The sequence below is a fragment of the Phlebotomus papatasi genome, chromosome 3 (assembly GCF_024763615.1).
Source record: "Phlebotomus papatasi isolate M1 chromosome 3, Ppap_2.1, whole genome shotgun sequence".
NCBI classification, from domain to species: domain Eukaryota; kingdom Metazoa; phylum Arthropoda; class Insecta; order Diptera; family Psychodidae; genus Phlebotomus; species Phlebotomus papatasi.
Window position 1 is genome coordinate 59,087,407 of NC_077224.1, and position 20,356 is coordinate 59,107,762.

Sequence of the window (20,356 nt, forward strand, 5' to 3'; positions counted from 1 at the left end):
AAATTTCTAAAAGGGTCCCTGAATCTTCTGTAATGTAATGAATTAATGACCATATTCAAGAATTGTCACAAATCATTATCAAAAGTATTCCAATTTGAATATAATGGATTTTAAAATAAGTGGTAAAAAAAAACAATTATCTGTGACTAATTGAAGGTTCAATTCAACATTTGTAAAATTAAAAAGCTTTAAAAAAAACTGTTACAGGTAAATTATGCTTCTTTTTTGCTACTTCCACATTGCATATTCACCTCTCTAGCCAAAATCTCACCGCACACGATGCCCGTTCCAACGAGAGTGAGAGTCAAGGTAGTTTATGTTGACTTCTTAATGAATGAAAATGAATACATGAATGAACGATGAAGAGAGAAAAAAAGTGGATTTTCTTGCACAGCTGATGCCGAAAAAATTGCAAATCAATCTTTCAGCTGGTCCACGGAGTGGCAGTATTCAATTATTAAAAATTATTATAATGTAATTACAAAGGGAGTAAAAAAAACCTATGGCCCACTTTTGCAAGATTTTAACCTCCTCCGAATGCGAGGACAATTTCATTGACCAATATTTGCACATTTGCCATACTACTTCATATACTTTTTAACTGTCTTCTAAATGGAAATATGAAGCAATATCTGCGTCAAAATGTGTGCAAGAAATTTTCTGTGTTCTCCTAATTTACACTCAGAAAAAATTTGGTAAAAGAAACTTTCAAGAAAAGTTTAGAAGATTTCTTATAATCGAAACACACTAACATAACTTCGTCTTAGAAGTAAGTAATGAAATCTAATAAGACACAAGGGATGGTAAGCGTCCTAGGCCTTGCAAAGTGTTGGAACTCGTGACTTACATACTATCTCTGAAAAGTACTTTCACATCATTTCCCGTTTACCGGTTCTCAATAGATTTGAACTGTATTATAACACTACTGAGAGAAATCCGAAAAAGTTAAAATAACATTCCGGAAATGTTCATTTTACCCTGCATTACTGATCCGAAATCGGTGTAAATATTATGCTTTTTAGGTGTATTATGGGTTAAAGTTACCCTTTTTCATGTTAATTTTATCCTTAAAAAGGTGTAAAATTAACATTAAAAAATGTTGATATATTTTTACATCTAAAAAGTGTTAAAGTTATGAGGAAAAAAAGTTAATCGCATTCCCATTTTTTTCTCAGTGAAATCACTCAAAAGGTCATCCAAAAATAGTTTTAAAAGTAAAAGAATTGATTTTCGAATTAAAATTAGTTATCGGTTATGAATCGATTCATTACCGGTAGGCAAGCAAATCAGATTATCTTAAGACTATAGATTAAGATTAAATTGTTCATTAGATTGTATTCTTAATTGATTTATGCCTCCAAATAAATTTAACTTTAATTCAAATAATTCCCATTTATCTCAGTTAAGAGCTAGACCTAGAACGTTAACTATATGTATTAATAGATAGATTATTGTCAAAGAGTAATACCTTAATTTTACCATTCACAGAACAGTATAATATGATAATCCTTTTAAGCGACTACAGGGAGTTCCGCTTTGAAAGCAATTCTCGGGACCGAAATAAATCCCGAGAATTCACTTCAGTGACACAGAAAAATTGTATACCCCCAGGGGATGTTTTTGTAAAAAGTTACGGAAACGCCGTGATGTATGCAAAACATTTTTTTAAAAAATGTATTCCAAATTTAACGCGTGAAAAATACTTGCATGCATTTAGGGGCATTAGCTGCCAAAAATAAACAAATGCATATCAAATTCGTTCAGTTCGTTTTCACTTAAGCCGGAACCCCCTGTAGTCACCACCAGTCTGCTAGTCTGGGGAATCAGTGGCGCAATAGGCAAGACCGTTGGCTCTTGGGCGGATCGGTTCCCCGGCTCGACTTACTGTGAGTTCGAGTCCCGCCCGGTGCAAAGATCTGAATGTCTAATTTAGGCAATTTTCATATGTTAATAACGTAATATAATGCACCGCCTACGCCCAACAACTCCGGGAACATGGAAGAAGCATCCACACCACGGGAAGACGCTCCTGGGCGAGTCTGCAAACGGACTAGTAGATTCTTCTAACACGGGATATGGACATTGTAAAAATGATTGCCTCTGTAATGAATATATTTCGATACGATTAAGAAACCGCCAGTCTCAAAATCGCCTTCGTTAACCCTTTATGGACAAGTAGGACACCGGTATCTTAAAAATAAAAACTATGTAGACATTTTTCATTTTCCAGCTAATGCTGAACTTAAGTTCCCAATCTCTTAACTAGAAAGAGCTAGGGATTCTAGCCCAACTTTTTCGCTTAGAGCTTCTAAACTTAAACGCCTCGGGGATTCATGTCCAATTTAAGTTCCCAGGATCTTATATATTCTTAAATTTAGAGTCAAAATTTTATGTGTGCAGATTTATACTTCAAAGCCATACTTTGTGGCAATCCTTACTCAAAATTGTTCGGAACATCCTATGTTAATGTGTTTGCATTCGGGCAAAGACTCTTAATCAAATGAGTTTCTTTGAGTTAAAAACATATACATTTTTCTATGAAAATAACCGATTTTTGCTCCGATCATGGCAAATATCATAGAACTTTAACATGGCACTTGAGAATTTCACAATATTTTACCAATTTCAACAAATTTTCCAAAGTGTATTAATTTGATTACAACACTTGAAGACAATTTGACTAACAAGTAGATTCACAAATATCGCAATATTTCCATATGACACAGAAATCAAATGCCAAGTGCACGATATATCCCTGTCATATTCCCATTTCTCAAATTGATAAATTGCATGGTGAATAAAAAAAACGAAAATTGCGCAAATCTTTTCATCTGACTTTCTCGCAACTGAATCTTCTGAAGGCATCTCCCCATTGTAATATCAATTCTTATAAAGAATTGACTGAAATTGTTACTATTATTGCTAATTTCCTGCCTGACCATTTTTTGCATCGCAATGCTTAAAATAGAAATAAAGATGGTGTACGATAAAAAATTGTAAATTGTCCAATTGAACTCTTTGTTTTTGTTATACAAATTTGGGTATCAAAAAAAAAACTTTTTGATCAATTAAGCTTGAAAAGTTCAACATCATGTGTGAGATAGTAGGATTTAAATACAAATTACGCAACAAATGAAAAGATAAAAATAAAATAATCCTAATTTACATTATGATAATGAATTTTGGAACTTGTTTTAATATTAATGAAGTAGACTGCAATTCATATCTCCAATACTTTCTATATTTTCGCATTTTCATAATTTTAATCGGAATATTTTTACAGTGTCTTTTTTGCAGTCATTAAAACGTGACTCTGGTGATAGATTTTCTTAAGAACGTGGTGAATTGAAAATGAATATTATGAATGAAGAATAGATTTTACCATTTGACAATAAAATTTATGCATTGAGGAACATCAATAAAATAAAATTAGTCTGGCTCGTCTTGATCTTACATTGACATTGCACGTAACAAATCTATCGCTTATAAATTATACAATTTAATAGTAAACCTTGTAAGTAAAAGATGAAAAAAAAAATGTTAATAAACTTTACAATATGCACCTCAAATAATCATAAAAAAAACTAAACGAACTATTTTTCCAGCATTTCCCAAAATTCACTTCTATTGAACCAAGGCAATAGATCAAATTCAATTTTATGATCATAATTTTTCTTAGATCACACAGCAAACTTACATCATTGTTATCACCCGCTTTTGTTTTCTAATCCACCTCTAGGTCATGTAAACTTTTGCCCAATTAAAAAAATTATCTATAACTTTTACACACTCTCCACTCTCCTTGAAGTTTAAACCAAAAAGAACGTAAGAATACAGTAAATCCTTGATCACTTTCACTATAAAGCAACCATTCACAGCTAAAATTGCAGCCAACCTTCTCAGCTTATTGCCAATAATAAAAAATAAAAACCCGTAGAATAAATGCACTTTTTACTATATACTTAAAAAGCTCACCGACTGCACAAGTCACACCGCAATCACGACTTGACGGTGAGACGGTTGAAATGAAACTGATGAGGAAAAATTGCTACGTTTAGCAGTTTTAGCGATAACGAACGCTTTCAGGTGGATCAAACTAAAGACTCTATATGTATAAGTATTGCGTTTTTCACCAATACAACCGTAAATGGAAAGCACTAAAGCTCAACTAAATGATGACTATTGAAATTCATAACAATACTTTTTTACCTTCCCACTTGTGAATGTTTTGCATTTCATCTCTAACACTTTTCCATTTGTTGTCATTTTTTTTGCAAAAAAATTACTATTGCAAAAGATAAGTAATAGCCGTGTGAATTATAATTTAAAATTTTTCCCAAATTGGAGGGAAAAATATTTATAAAACTTGGGGTATATGGTTAAAAAAAATGAATATAATTCTTTAGGAAACGAATTTCTATTTTAAGGCTTTAACACATTTGTGGTCAGTACTTGATTTTTTATCATCATAATTTTCAACCGCTTAGGGGAAATGCTTCTAATTTTGTCCAGTTTCTTATTTTGGACACTTTGAGGATAACATTGGACACTAAAAATAAATTGATTAAAATGATGGATTTTTATTCCAATATTTGATGAATAATGAATTCTATCTAAATATTTGTTCCTTTTGGAATATTTTAACACTAAATACGTTAAAATTTGAATATGATTTGAGTTGAAATTGCTTTGTTGAAAATTCAGTGTGAGCAATTGCTTACGAGAAATATGACAGAACTTCGTGGCTTACTTCAGTCTTATTTAGTTTTGGTGAAGTACTAACAAAGTTTGTTCGCTGTTTTTGAGTGATATTATTGAATATTCATTGAATATTGTGTTGATTCACGTTACTGATGATTTGTACATTTGACCTGAAGTGAGATTTGCCTTGTGAATTATATTTTTCGTGTGAAAAATGGGAAATTTTTTAAGACATTCACCAGTGAGGTGATGATTCTTATTTTGGACAGGTGTTTTTCTCACGAAATTTCGTGAAGTTTTAGCTTTTGTGATGACTAGGTTGGACAAATGCCTGGAGAAATGAAGGAGCATCATCTCTACGAAAGAGATGCAGTGAGAAATGCCTTGAAAGGCTCCCGGAAAGGGCAGGGAATGAGCGAATCCGCACGTACTTGGAGTATCGAAGTCAACTCACTTTAATTAATGATATGGAAAGTTTCCGGGCTTCTGTGACATTCTACGTTTCCCTTACATGAACAGGAAGAGGACTTGGTAAGATTGGTTCATCAAATGAAGAACAATGGGCATCCTGTTGAGGCGGATTATCTGTCCAAATTTACAGACAAGTTGTAAAAATTAATAACCAAGTTGTCCAAAATAAGAGTCAAATTCACCTCTACATATCAATTCATTTTTAAACGTATTAAAACTAATTTTAGTAAAAATGAGATGATAAATAGCTTGCCAAGTTTCTAAACAATCCTTCTGAAAAGAGAGTAACAAGAAAAGTCAATTAGTATTGAAAATATGGCACTTCAAACTTAGGATATCGATGCTTATATGCAGACTGTCCAAAATTATAAGCACTTCCCCTATCCCTATTTGGGTCGCAGGCCCATGACATCTAGTTTAGCTGTCCACACCTGTCCCTGCGCCACTTCAGGAAGATATTCGAGTTCGATTTCACCCTTTTTCATGTTAATTTTACCCTTAAAAAGGTGTAAAATTAACATTTAACATTAACATTACATTAACATTAACATTAAAAAATGTTGATATATTTCTACACCTAAAAAGTGTTAAAATTATGAGCAAAAAAAGTTAATCGCACCCCCGTTTTTTTTTCTCAGTGAAAATATGGTGGAAAAAGGACTGTATTGCAACGGTTGTAGGAGGATCGCTCTTTCAGATGCCGTGTAAAGTCCTATCGAACTTAATGTTAACCAGGCTAAAGCTGTATGCTGAGAAGGCAATTGGGGTGGAACGAGGTGTAACCATGTAGACTTTAGGCCTATAAGATCAACAGAGAACTAGCTGTTGAAAATACGACAGTTAATTAGATATAAATCTTCAGAGGACGAGGCCTATACGAATTTGTAGATACTACAGGAATCCTTTCGAACTGAAAAAATTATCGACATAAGTCCAAGTAGTGTAGACGTAGACATAAAAATCAATGTTTAGAACTATCCCACGTTTACTACTTCCGCGCTTTTTCCTATAAAGGTCTATGATACAGTGAACGGAGATAGGTCCCAGTCATATTGTCAAGTGAGCGTTATAAGCGCTATGCTGCTGTTAATTATGTGAATATTCAAAGCGGCAGAACACACTCAGCTCTCCAATATCCGGCTCTCCGATATCCATATGAGGGATGGCAACTGTCAAACACTCAAGTAACTCAAAAAAAAGAGAATCCATTCGTATGGGTTATTATCTATTATTTTCAGTCCTAACCTCCTAATTATCTGGATATTGGAGAGCTCACTATATGCTAGAACTTGGGATCTTCAGCGTAAATTCAGTACAACCAACTTCCGTATCTTCTGCAAGTCGTCTCGAAGTTGTTTGCTTATACGGATGATACCAATACGAGTCCCGGTCAAAATGCCGAAGTCTTAAAAATGACATAACTACTCCCACTGATCAATATCATATTCGATTGAATTATTTGTCCAATAGAATTTTGCAGGTAGTGAATGGAATAGCACCTTTTTTAAATCGACTTTTTGATTCTTCGTAATGTTTCAAGAATGGATGGTTCTCTTCATCGGGTTTCAAATTTGAAGAAAAATCGTGTATACAGGCGGAAAAATTTGCTGCTGCACTGCACTTGGACTTAATCACAATCTTTCAAATTTAAGTTCAGCATTCAGCGGACTGACACTGAATGTCGCTATTCTGGTAGCAGCAAATGTTCCCTCCAAATCTGAAACTCGATAAAGAGGACATTCATCGTCGAAACGTCATGAAGAATTGAAGACCAAAAGTTAAGAAATAATATAAAATCATAGTGAGGCCCATTGTTACTTATAATGCGTCACATTCTTCCAAACGTTAAATCGTTTAATCAATCCTAATTGAAAACTTCTGTTGCTATAACTTATTCGTCATTAGCAACAAACGCTGATACAAAACAAATGCACTTAGAACACTTTCATCTTGAGAAGACGAGCTTGTACGCTCATATTTACCGAAAGCCAGTTGAGAGAATGTCCGGGTAGTCCGGAAAGCTGAAAAAACAGTAAATCTGAAGAAACGAAGAAGAAAGGACGAGCAAGAATACCTATGAAAGGAAGTAGTGAAAAGTATACTTAACTCTTTCGTATCTGTTAGAACTTTGAGTACCAATAAGAATATATGGATATTCTGGGAAAAAGAAGTGTTTATAAGATATTGTTCAAAATCGATAAAAATCCGATTCTTTTCAATGATTACAATCTATAAGGATGTCTATATCGAGGGTATTTTTCGTAGGGGCTCTATTAACTTCTGAACTTTTATTTATTTAAAAAATAGTGTACTCGCGGGATACGTTACGGACCGGAAGGAAATAAGCAGGAGCTCCTAAGGTACTAGAGAGATTGACATGTAAGTCGCCAGGACTAAAAAAGAGTTGTGCGAAAGGTCCGGTCTCTAAAAGAGCCATTTGAACTATTTAAATAAGATTATGTAATAATGATGAACATGTGCTTCTGCCTTTAAATCACAAAGTGAAATGCATGATCAAACTCAGCACTTCTTTTTGAAGCGAGGTCAGTTTTAAATATGCTTAATCATGCATTTCATTCAATTTAGTATAATTCTCACTCTAGTTCTAACAAAACACCCCCCTTTAATCCCATCATGTGATAAACGTCATTAAGTATCAGTCCAGAAAACGTCAGTGGAAATTAACAGTTCTAACAATCGCGCGTGTTTCAATTTGTTTAGCCTGGAAGACCCCCAAATATTTCTGTAAATTAATTTTTTTTGCCAACGTAGACATAATGCCACTTAAAATTTCTTCTACCTTATGTGCTAAATACAGAAAAAAAGTGTCTACGTTTAGCAGTCCAGTTGATCAAATTAATTAAATACTTAACTTGCCAGACATATTTTGTTCTGTTTCGCATTAAATTCTTTGCTTATTAGAGACTATAATTAACAATATTTTTACCTTCAATGATCCAGTATCCATGTTTTCTAAAATAGAAACAAATAAAAACGAGTCTTTGACTCGTTTCTAGTCAATTTATTGAACCAGGAACTATAAACAAGAAAAATCCTCCAAGAAATTGCAAAGTATATTTATACCTTTGAAACTCTTTACGTGTCAAGAGCATTTCATAAAATAAATATTGTTCATCGAATAATAAATTGTCACGTGCTTTGTTTTAGAAAAGCCTGAAGGTTGCATGATATTAATAATCCAGAAAAAGTTTCACCTAAAATCAATCATGTGTAAAATTTAAAGACAATAATGTAAAGACGAATATCAAAACCTACACAATAAAGAAAATTGGAAAAATCTCTCACGGCATTTCATGATAGAGATAAGACACATTTTTTCCACGTCTTAACTCCTGAAAAGTAGTCATAAACAATTGATAAACACAATGTGACAATTATCACTAAATAAACTCATATCAGTCCGGTAATTGGACCTGAAATGACTGATTGCCTGATTAGATGTCCATCCACCAATCTGCATTAAAGTTCATATCATAATCCATTAAGCTACCTTGGGAAAAATAGAAGCTCTTCATACTGATCAACAGCTTAAGTTAGAGCCAATTGAGAAATTACTTGTGTAGAAGTTGTCGCACATTCAAGATGAAACTTTTACTCGCTTTTCTGTGTCTCATCGCATCTTCCTTGTGCCAAGTAAGTGCCTTGTTAGCTTGTTCTATTGGTAAAATTATTCTTAATACGAGTTTGAACTTTGAGAATCTTAGTGATTTTTAGCTTAAATATGTAATTTAAAATAAAACTAGTCCGAACCTGTAGTGCCCTAGATAGACTTACGGCTTAAGCCGAGAGAAGGCTTAATGGGAAAGTGATAAGAATGTAGGGGAAAGTGCGCTACCTTTGGACAATTCAATTTTTTCTCTATGTTCCCAACGGATTTCAACCATTAGTTCTTTTCTGAAAATGTGAGTCATCGGACTAACTATTAAAATATAATATTATAATGGGCCAAATTCATTTATAACACATAGAAAAAAAAATTATTTGTGTGAAGTATTAATCGTCCGAAGGTAGCGCGCTTTCACCTAGTCTAATCATTAATTTGATTATAATTACGTTAAACCGTCCCTCGGTTTAAGCCATAGAACTGTCCAGTACATAAGATTCCGCCAACATAAAAATTAAGCCACGCCCCATAAGTTTTCGTTAGCCCATCTATAGAGACTACATTAAACTTACTGAGCAGAATAAAACGCTCACATTTTAGAACTTGTTCCTTGCCGATTAATAGATATTTATTGCAAAATATATTGAGAGGGAAGGAAAACGCTGATTTTCCACCCAGAATTCGAAGTAAGAAAACCTGGTAAAAAGAGATGGCAAAGCATCCTATCTTTGCGAAATGCTCGAACTCACGAGATAGAGCTCACCGTGAATTAGTTTCTCGCATGATCTTTTGGTGAACACTGGTCTATTAGAAATCAAATTGATAATTATAAAAGCATTCGAAAATCAAAAAAATTGGTACTTAGCCGATTCATTTATCGATGAAGACCGATGCAGCTGTCGAAACTTCAATACCTTTTCAAAAATCCTAATTTAACCAATTCGGTTTAAAAATGAGCCCTCCAAAGTTATTGATCTTTGACCTTTAATTCAATATTTCAAAATGGCGAATTTTCCGGTCATAGATATGCTTCGACGCAATGTTCGCTTGGACTACCTCTAAAACATGTCTTTTTATCGAAAAAAAAGTCGGGAGATATTTTTTTTATGTATTAGGGTCACCGAAGATCGGAAGTTGATATCTTTTACCGTTTAAGCTCCAGGACGGTGACAAGTTGAAAAAACGACGATTATAAATAGGGGAAAGTCGTCTGCCTTCAAACGAAAAATGGAGTTCCAAATTTAAAATTTGTTTCTGAAGAATCCACAAAATGGATTTTATTTTCTACTACACCAAAAAATTCTCTTGTTCATTCGGCGTATATGATTACCTTATTTAGCACTTGCAAGTCCTCAGTTTTTCCTTCTGAGGAAATTAAAAAAGTGATGTCGATTTGTATGAAGGCAGCTGGCATAGTCTGCCTTCAAACGCGAGGCAGCTGCCTTTAAATGTTTTTTTTTCAGTGAGAATATTGAATCAATAAAACTAAATGGGCTATAAATGATTAGATTGAAGCCTAACGCACTCACTAAAATTATCACTGCAGTCAAAAGACATTAAACAATAACTTTTCTTCACATTTTTCTGAAAAACTGTTTTGCACATGAAAATTTGGAAGAAAAAGCCATTGAAGTTGAAAATTGTCAACTTGAAACATCCCGGCCGGAGCAAGATAGCAGGTTATAAGTATTTGTATGACGTTCGTCAGAGAAAAGTAGGAGTTCGATTTCACATGTTTTGATGTATGGAAAGATAGGATTTAAAGGCACATGACATTAGCATTTAAAGGCTGCTGCAGGGTGATATTTGCAAATTTTTGCCACCCACAAAAATTGTGTGATCTGAACCAAAATGTATTAACAGAAATATTAAGCCTGATTAACCTTCTATGTGTCACAATGGAAGATTTATTTGTAAAATGATTTTTACTATGAAAAATCACATGATTTGTGGAACATCAAAATTACAGTTTAGAGCTCATTTTCATTTTTTTTATCTAGCATCTAGGAAATAGGAGCTAGGCTCTCCATTTTTTGATGATTTGTGAGGATGATGGATAGCTACCTAATAGTTAATAGAATATAATTTATGCTTTTGAAAACAACGAAAAAATCGCAACATTTGAAGGCTGTTGCATTTAAAGGCAGACGACTTTCCCCTACTCTTTCCTTAAATTCTAGCAGTAATATGCTTCACATAAAAGAACTTTGAGCTGAACATCCCGCCAAAGTTTAAATTATAAATCTCTGCTGTTTCTTTCTAATTTATAAATAAATTAACAAGTATTATATTTCACTATTCGACATTAATTCATCTTTATTAAATTATATTGCAGGAACTTGAACCAATAGTTCTTGTTCATGGCGGAGCAGGTTTTACTTCAGATGAGCGAGACCCAGAGAAATTTGCAGGGACTAAATTAGCTGCCCGAATGGGCTTTAAAGCCCTAATGGAGACGGGATCGGTATTGGATGCCGTAGAACAAGCTGTAAGGAGTATGGAATTGAATGGAGGCTTTAATGCCGGCTACGGAGCTGTACTCACAATGAACTGGACAGTGGAGATGGATGCCAGTATCATGGATGGAAGAGATTTGTCTGCTGGATGTGTATCAGGTGTTCAGGATATTCTACACCCAATATCCTTAGCTAGATTGGTTAAAGACCGAACTCCACACACTTTCCTCTCGGGTGAGGGCCTCTTGGACTTTGCAAGGAAACAAAATGTCCACATTCTCTATCCACCTGGACAGATGGCCTCTGAGAGAGCAAAGGCATCGCTGCAAAATTGGCTGGATAGTCAAGCAGCAAATCCAGGTAATACAGAAATTTTTGGCGAACCAGGAACTGTCGGAGCAGTAGCAATGGATGCTTTTGGAAATCTAGCAGCTGCTACATCAACAGGGGGTATCACAGGCAAATATTCTGGACGTGTAGGAGATACTCCCCTCTTGGGCAGTGGAACATATGCAGATAACCGATATGGAGCCGTTTCAACAACAGGACATGGAGAAAGTATCATGAAAATTAATCTAGCCAAGGATATCATTAACCGAATTGCCTATTTAGAAATGGATGTTCAGAATGCCTCAATGTATTCTGTTGAAGAGATGACAGAACTACTAGACAATACAGCTGGAGTGATTGCTTTAGATTCTCAAGGGAATCCCGGAATTTATACATCTTCTGGAAAAATGTCTTGGGCTTATCAAAGAGGGGATACAATTCACTACGGCATTCGTCCTGAAGATCATTTTACCGAGGAAGCATAAAATATTAATTTAACATGCTTTCACAATGTAAAGTAAAATAGCAGCTTTGTAAATTTTAAAACAGCTAGAGAAGTAGCTTTGTAAAAAATCACTTACGATTACAATTCAGAATAATAAAGTGAAATAAAGAAACAGATAAGAAAGTATTTGGTTCAATAAATAGGTGAAATTAGCTTATTTAATTTAGTCAATGATTAAGATCTAACAAGATTAAACTCCTAAAAAAAATTGAATTAGGGAAAAGCGCGCTACCTTCAGACGATTTAAGCTTCAAACAATGTGTTATCTGTGTTATAAATGAATTTGGTCCATTATAAAGGGTCATTAAAGCCTAAGAGGCTATGGGTTTGAGAAGAAAGCCGTTTGAGACTGTGGAGACGGATTTATCAAGCCCCTAACGGCGTTATCACACTTGCACATTAAAATTTTAATGTGGTTCACATTAATTGTCACTTGTGAGCGTCCAAATATGTTATTTGTGTCTTTGAGTCACTTAATATTTGGGGTTTTTCTATTTATTGATAAAGAAGTGGACTTAACCTGCAAAAATAAGTTTAAATTTACCTAAAGCATAAATATTTTTCACATTGAAAAATTAAAGAGAAAATCGCATTAATTTTTCGCATTAATGCTATAAATCAATTTATATCAAATTTTGCGGGCCAAATCTACTTTTTTATCAACAAATTGATCAAATTTTGAATATAAAATGATTCAAACACACAAAATACACATTAGGACTCTCACCAGCGACAATTAATGTGAATCATATTAAAATTTTAATGTGCAAGTGTGATAACACAGTAAAGAAGGGAATTAGGAATATGGTGCAAGAATTCGGCGAGAAGCCATTGGACTAAAAAAATCAAAATCATAGAAAAATTCCCAATAAAATTATCTTTCCGAAAATACATTTGATTTTAGCTAAGATTCTTTACAATCTCAACTTTTGCGGTCCGAAGTGAAATTGACCTATTCAGATAGTGCCCAAATTTTGGATCTACACGTTTTGACAATAATATGTCACTAATAGTTTACGAATATCAAATATGTGCTAAACAATTTATTCTCGTGGACGTCCGTCCGTCCGGCCCGTCTGTCCGTCGTATAACTACCTCTGGAGAGAGAACGGAAAGAGATATTGACAAGTGGTTTTCGGAAAAGTTTAAATGTCGATGGGCGGCTAGAAGTAGCTAATGTCAGATCTACCCTCCACCCCCTTTCCTTGCAATTTACGGTGACCCCAAATAAAAAAAAAATATTATCTCTAACTAGACGTTCTTTTTCTTTTTCACATCACGCCACTATAGATCTTTTTTTATTATCGGATAAGTTTCGAAAGTAGCCTAGAGGAATATTTGGTAGAAACGACCGGAAAAGTCGCCATATTGAAGGTCAAAGGTAAATTACTTTGGAAGGCTCAGTTTTTAACCGATTTAGTTAAAATTGGAGTTTTTGGAAAGGTATTTAAATTTCAAATCCGGCTACATCAATCTTTATCGGCAATAAATCGGTTGAGTATTGATAATTAAATAAGTTTTTTCGTAAATTATATTTTTTACTTGACCTTAAATTTTTTTCCGAACTAGAGATCAAACGGTAAGAGATATTGACTTCCGGTCTTCGATGCCCCCTTATTAGTGGACATTATCCGGATAGGTTTTTCTTATTTTTTCCCCTAACGTCCCTCCACCCCCTCCAAAACTATGTTTTTCTGGTTTATTTCGAAAACAACATTTTAGATTTGTTTTATTTTCGAACATTTTTTGACTTTAATTAAAAAAAATATCTAGATAAATATTTTATTCGTTTCGTATATGGCAAACGCTTCGATTCATTCCTATTACTATGGTCAATATTTATGGTCAACTACTACCTATTCACAAATTAATGATAACGTTAATTACAATTAGTTAAGATAGGGATGTTCATGAAGGTTTCTTTAGGAAAAGCATTTAAATTACAGTCTCTTTTGTCTTGAATGATACCGAATTTTACCCTTACTTAAAACAAGTTTATCACGACATTTGTGTTTTAAAGTTGCCTTAGCACAATTTTAAAAGAATTATTTATTAATACAAATTTCAGTGAGTGAATTTTTTCACATTAGGTGCATTTTAGCACCGTATAATTTTACACAGGTTTATGTTCGTGGTTACTCTGATAAAAATCGCTCGTAAAAGTTATGTAAAATCTCGTTGCCCCATATAGAAAAGTAACGAGATGTTTGGGTACCCCTGTCGCCATAGGGATTTTTGTAAAATCTTTTCATTTTCAACAAGATATCTTGTTGATACCGGATACTGCACATATTTTACTAATAATATACAAAATCTTGTAAAAGTTTTGTCAGTATTCTTTTTTTTATTCACCGAAAAATGACGATTTTGTAGTCGGAAATGGTCTCTAAAGTCCTATTTAACCATTTCCTGCACACAGCATACCGGCGTATAATTGCTATATATAACATAAAGCATGAAAATCGTGATTATTATATCCACCAAATTGATAAACAATTTGACAGAAAATATTCCAAGACCATTTTGAGAGAAAGGGATCAAAATGAAAGAGAAAACGATATATTTTGCAACGCCATCTATTGAGAAATTCCCATGAAAACCAGATTTTGCAAAAACTTTTACAAGAATTTTGTTAATTAATTTTGGTGGATTCGGTTTTAACAAGAAATCTTGTTGAAAATGAAAAGATTTTACGAGAATCCCTATGGCGACAGGGGTAGCCAAACATCTTGTTACTTTTCCACATAAATTGACTTATTTTACAAATTTTTTACGAGATTATTTACGAGATATTTTTTTCAGAGTAGTGTACATTACAAAATGAAAAATAAGTTTAATGAAAAGAAGAAAAAAGAAATGCTTGTAAAAGGAATTAAATGAATAATTTACTACATATCAATAAATGATTAAATTTCCATTTTGAATCTTTAAAAATTAATCAAAATTTGTTTAATTAGTTTATTAAAAATTAGAGATATATTATTAATATCCTAGAGCTACTGTATTTTCTATTTATAGAAATTATTTAATTTTACAAGGTTTAAAGTTAAACCAAGAGTCTCTAAAGAGCTTTAGGTACTCAATACCCATGACACAAACCTCTTATTTCCTTATCAAATGACTTGACATTTCAATAATCACCTCTTAAATCAAGAGAAATAATAAAAGAATCAGCTGTGTTTGTCATTCCGTGCATCTTTTTATTACAACTTCTGGTTCTAACTGTTTCTCATCCTGCAGATTTTCATTTTTGGTGAGTTGGAAAGTCTTTTAATTCCCGGAATATGCTCTCTAAAGGCATTTTCACAGTTCTCTTCATTCTAAACTTTATTTTTTTCCCTCAAATCTTAGCAGAAAAAGTTCGTTATCAATAAATCTGTAATTTAATCGTATTTGAGAAAGCTAACAACTGATAAGAAATAATTTAATCTCTGAATAGACAATGGAGCCAATTGTTCTCGTACACGGTGGTGCCGGGGACATTCCAGATTCTCGTGATCAGGGAAAGCATAATGGAGCCCGAGCAGCTGCAAGAATTGGATACAGAGTCCTAAGGGAAACAGGTTCTGTCCTGGATGCTGTGGAAGAGGCCGTAAAATCCATGGAATTGGATGAAAATTTCAATGCAGGCTACGGATCAGTTCTCACGCTCAATGAAACCGTAGAAATGGAAGCTAGTATTATGAGAGGATCTGACATCAAAGCAGGATGTGTAACTCTCCTGAAAGACATCAGGCATCCAATAAGTCTGGCCCGAATGGTCATGGAGAAGACTCCGCATAATTTTCTGGGGGGCGAAGGAGCTATGGAATTTGCTGCTAAGCAGGGAGTTGAAATTCTTTCACCATCTGGACAATTGGTGACAGAAATTGCAAGAAAAGCCCTGGACACTTTCAAGAAGCAGCGCAATCAGGGAATTTTTCAGCCAGGAAAAACAGAGATTGGCCAAGAAGCCCCTACTCCTGGGGAGGTTGGAACTGTTGGAGCCGTAGCCATTGACAGAGAAGGAAGAATTTCTGTAGCAACTTCCACAGGAGGCATCACAGGAAAGTACGTTGGAAGAATTGGAGATACCCCAGTCTTGGGCAGTGGCACCTATGCTGATGACCGTTTTGGCGGAGTATCAACCACTGGTCATGGAGAAAGTATCATGAAATTTGTCCTAGCCAAGGATATCATCAACAGAATTGCCTTTCAAGGAGCCAATGCCCAGAAAGCCACCGAAGAATCCGTGAAAGAAATGACAAAGGTAACAGGAGGAACTGCTGGAGCCATTACAATTGACAAAGATGAAATGTAGGGATTTATTTCTCATCCCAAAAAATGTCCTGGGCCTATCAGAAGGGAGACGATCTTTTCTATGGCATTCGCCATGGGGAAAGCATCGCAGAAAAAGCATAAAATTTAAATTAATCCAATCTTTTTCAAGAAATACTTCAATAAACTCCTTTTTTTTACTAATAATTCCTAAAACTGTGTTTTTTTTTTACTCTTTAGAAATTTTTTAAAGTTTTTCTTTTCATTTACCCAGAATTCGAAGAAGATGAACTTTTCACTTGATCTTCCATTTCCCAGAGCTTAGAAATAATTTAAAACTTTTACATGATTCTAAGAGATTGGAAATTGAATGCCTTCAACTGAAAGACTTTTTTTAACTGCAGGAAAATTATTTTCCAAGCATTGCTGAGATTTTATTATTCATTAAATTATTAACTATTAAGTATTTTTTTTTCTATAAATACAAATTCCAGAATTAGAATGAAACAATTCGCTTGGAATGTTTCAAAGGTACAAAATGAGATTCTCATAGGGCTAATAGGAAACCTATAGAGCGCTTTAAAACTTTTGAAAAATTGCATTCAATCTCCATTTTTATAAAAAATTCTTACAAAAGTGAAATATTTTACGAGAAAAATATTTTTAATTTATTTAAAAGGAAAAATTACAATGATTAAAAAAAGGTGATTAACCCTTGAACGACGAGACAATTTTCGCTGACCGAAAATCAGCAATAAAAATGAAACCGATAAACAAAACTTGTGAAACGTCTTACATCTAACCTTCGAAAAGCCAACAGAATCTGATTTGGTTTATTTTAGGCCTCTATGAACGATAGGGACAAAAATAAGCCAAAAATGTAAGTAATTTTCCTGACGATACCAATGACTGGTAATTTTCACCATAATGAAAAATATTATGTTTGATATAACAAAACGATTTTGCTTAAAAAATATATAAATATGAAAAATAATTATATTATATAATGAATTTTTAATTTGAGAATTTAAAAATTCGTCATAGGGCAACGTGTGGTATTTCTGGACAAGGTGCTTTTCGGGACATAATATGGGTATTAGGAGGACACATTAAAAATTCTATAAATATTGGATGAGATCATATATTCTGTCACTAGAAGAGGTTGAAAGTTTGGAGTGGTATATCTCAGCTCCTGATGAACATAATTGGATGAGTGAACTATTGTTGGAAAGCTTGGTTCATTAGCTTTTAGAATCTGGTATACTTAATCTGATATGGATAAACCATGGTCATCCAGAACCATTTATGTCGAGGAAGACACATTTTGCAACGTCTTTTTTGGCCATCTACTTCTGGGACCAGGAGTGACCCACTTTTCTCGCACATGGACTGTTTGTTGGAGGAACTCAAAAGGTACAATTTGTGGAAGAAACTTTTTTTTTGGACATCTTACTTTTTTTTATTCATCCACTTTTGCAAGAATTTTAACATTTTACACGCACAGAAAAAAATGACAGAAATCCTTCTATCTCATTTTCTGGACAAACTAATGAAGATATCGACTTGGAATGTTCTAAGTACTCCCCCATAAGTTGATCCAAGGAATACAAATATCACATCAATTTCATCCCCACGTCTATCTTTCCCCTCCAGAAACCACTCTTTTAGGATTTCTGTAATTTTTTCCTTGCGTTTAACACTTCAAAATTCTTGCAAAAGTCGATGAATAAAAAAAAGTAAGATGTCCAAAAAAAAGTTTCTACCACAAATTGTACCATTTGAGTTCCTCTAACAAATAGTCCTTGTGCGAGAAAAGTGGGTCACTCCTGGTCCCAGAAGTAGATGGCCAAAAAAGACGTTGCAAAATGTGTTTTCTTCGACATAAATGGTTCTGGATGACCATGGTTTATCCATATCAGATTAAGTATACCAGATTCTAAAAGCTAATGAACCAAGCTTTCCAACAATAGTTCACTCATACAATTATGTTCATCAGGAGCTGAGATATACCACTCCAAACTTTTTACCTCTTCTACTGACAGAATATATGATCTCATCTAATATTTCTTTTCTAATTATTTTTAAGTTCTATATGAAATACAGTACTGTCTCTCTATATGCACACTCTCTATATGCACAGCTTTTGTGTCGGTTGCATTCAAAATCAATTTGTTTACATTTTGACAAAGTAATAAAGAAAATTATTTTCTTGGTAACTAATTTTTCTTGTTTTAAATTTTCTTAATTTTATTTTTTCTGTCTCATATTATATTTAAAATAACACGGGAAATTCTAGAACAAAAAAAATGATAATTTATTGAAAGAAAGAAAAAAAACCGTTGGGAATTTCAAAAAAAGTTGTGCATATTCAGAGAGAGAACTGTCAAAAAAAGTACCCAAACTGTGCATATAGCAAGACAGCACTGTAGTAAGCTCTTTATCAGATAAACATGAAACTTCTGAAATTTTATTTAATTTAAAGCGTGAAATATGCGTGAATTGAGAGTGTCACATTTCACTTTTTACAAGACCTTCAGTGTGGTCAATTTTGCAGATGTCAACACAAAGAGTGCTTAGTTTTTTTCGATTTAAGTCACTTTAAAAGTGAAACTTAAACAAAATTTTTATGAAACAGCGAAGTTTAGAACTTCTACTTAAAGGTAAATAATCAGGCTCGACGAAACTTATTTGCATAATAGCGATTTTTGCCTGTCCCGAAATACCCAACTGTCCCGAAATATACCACTCTTAAGGGAAAGCTTATTGAGCCAACCCTTAAAACAGATTTAAAAAAATGTTTAAAAATCTTTTTGTAATTAAAAATGGCAGAAACAATGTTTATAATAAAAAATAAAAATATGTTTTCGAATTTAAAATAATCGTTATATTTAATTTTAATTAATTAATTTTTATTTGTCTTTGTCTAAATTTATGAAAAACTTAGCAAAAACGGAAAATATTACTGCGTTAAACTTAATGTTAAACAGGAGTGGTATGATAACTTTTCGATCCTATTAATAAATATTCTGAACGTCTTTGATTAAAAAAAGCAAAATTAAGTTTGAAAAAAAGCATATTTAGAGTATATTTAGTGTAATTGTCGTTTTTTCTTAACTTCATGATTTTAAACATTTTTTTAAATTGTTTTTTGTTTAGTAACATGCCTACGAACAAATAAGGGAATAACCGATAAAAATAAATCAATTAGGATTACATAATCGATTCACTATCGATTAAGACCGACGTAACCAGGATGAAAATTTCAAGGTCCTTCCAAAAAATCCAAATTTAATCAAATCGGTTGAAAAATGAGCCTTCCAAAGTGATTGACCTTTGATCCTCAATAATTCAAAATCGCGGATTTTCCGGTCATAGATATACTTGGACGAAATGTTCGACTAAATTAACCCTAAAACATACCCGAAAATCATTGAAAAAACTTGGACCAATTTTGAGAAAAATCAAAAAAAGATATGGGAAAAAATCCCAGCTTTGCAGAATGCTTGAACTCACAAGATAAAACTATCCGTGAATTATCTTTTTGCATTTTTTTTTGTGTATTATACCGGTTCTATTACCGATTAAATTTATTAACAAATTGGAAAACGATTCTGAACTAGAAAATTGGCTAAAAACTGAGCATTTTAGAATGTTCTTATCCATAGTAATATGCCTGCGTGCAAAAAAGGATATTTGAGTAAAATAAATCAAATATACGATTACTTGACCAATTCATTACGGATTGGGAAGGTATAGCCGAATAATAAAAAGCATCAAAAGTATCTAAAATTAAAAAAATCTAAATTGAACCAAATAAGTTACAAAATCAGCTCTCTAAAGTGATTCGCCTTTGACCTTCGATAATTCAAAAAACCGATTTTTCCGGTCATAGCTATGTTTGGACCGTTTAGACGAAATTGTCATCTGGACTATCTCTAAAACATATCTGAAAATCACTGGAAAAGCTGGAACTAATTTTGAGAAAACCCAAAAAAAAACATGGTTCTGGAA

At 33.3% G+C, this 20,356-nt stretch overlaps 3 protein-coding genes across 4 annotated transcripts in view; 2 read left to right on the forward strand and 1 right to left on the reverse strand.

Moving 5' to 3' along the window:
- LOC129807050 (glutathione hydrolase 1 proenzyme-like) overlaps positions 1–20,356 on the reverse strand; it is a 40,790-nt gene that overhangs the window by 17,926 nt on the left and 2,508 nt on the right. The window contains exon 1 of one of the 2 annotated variants that reach the window (XM_055856034.1): positions 3,698–4,036. The exons of the other annotated variant lie outside the window; for it this stretch is intronic. Coding sequence (XP_055712009.1) covers positions 3,698–3,702 — 5 coding nt within the window. The 5' untranslated portion in view covers positions 3,703–4,036. Of the gene's footprint in view, positions 1–3,697; positions 4,037–20,356 lie in introns of those variants that run through there. 2 annotated transcript variants of the gene reach the window in all.
- LOC129807081 (probable isoaspartyl peptidase/L-asparaginase CG7860) lies at positions 7,817–12,211 on the forward strand. The gene is made up of 2 exons (XM_055856106.1): positions 7,817–8,826; positions 11,133–12,211. The coding sequence occupies exons 1-2, from the start codon at positions 8,776–8,778 to the stop codon at positions 12,066–12,068; spliced, it is 987 nt and encodes a 328-aa protein (XP_055712081.1). The 5' UTR covers positions 7,817–8,775; the 3' UTR covers positions 12,069–12,211.
- LOC129807088 (probable isoaspartyl peptidase/L-asparaginase GA20639) lies at positions 15,222–16,561 on the forward strand. Its single transcript, XM_055856126.1, has 2 exons — positions 15,222–15,341; positions 15,528–16,561. The coding sequence occupies exon 2, from the start codon at positions 15,531–15,533 to the stop codon at positions 16,386–16,388; it is 858 nt and encodes a 285-aa protein (XP_055712101.1). The 5' UTR covers positions 15,222–15,341; positions 15,528–15,530; the 3' UTR covers positions 16,389–16,561.

Bases quoted from the DNA above. Each gene is read 5' to 3' on its own strand.
- LOC129807081 (XM_055856106.1), top strand. From the start codon at position 8,776: ATGAAACTTTTACTCGCTTTTCTGTGTCTCATCGCATCTTCCTTGTGC. The intron at 8,827-11,132 runs GTAAGTGCCTTG...ATTATATTGCAG, and splicing joins TCGCATCTTCCTTGTGCCAA to GAACTTGAACCAATAGTTCT.
- LOC129807088 (XM_055856126.1), top strand. From the start codon at position 15,531: ATGGAGCCAATTGTTCTCGTACACGGTGGTGCCGGGGACATTCCAGAT.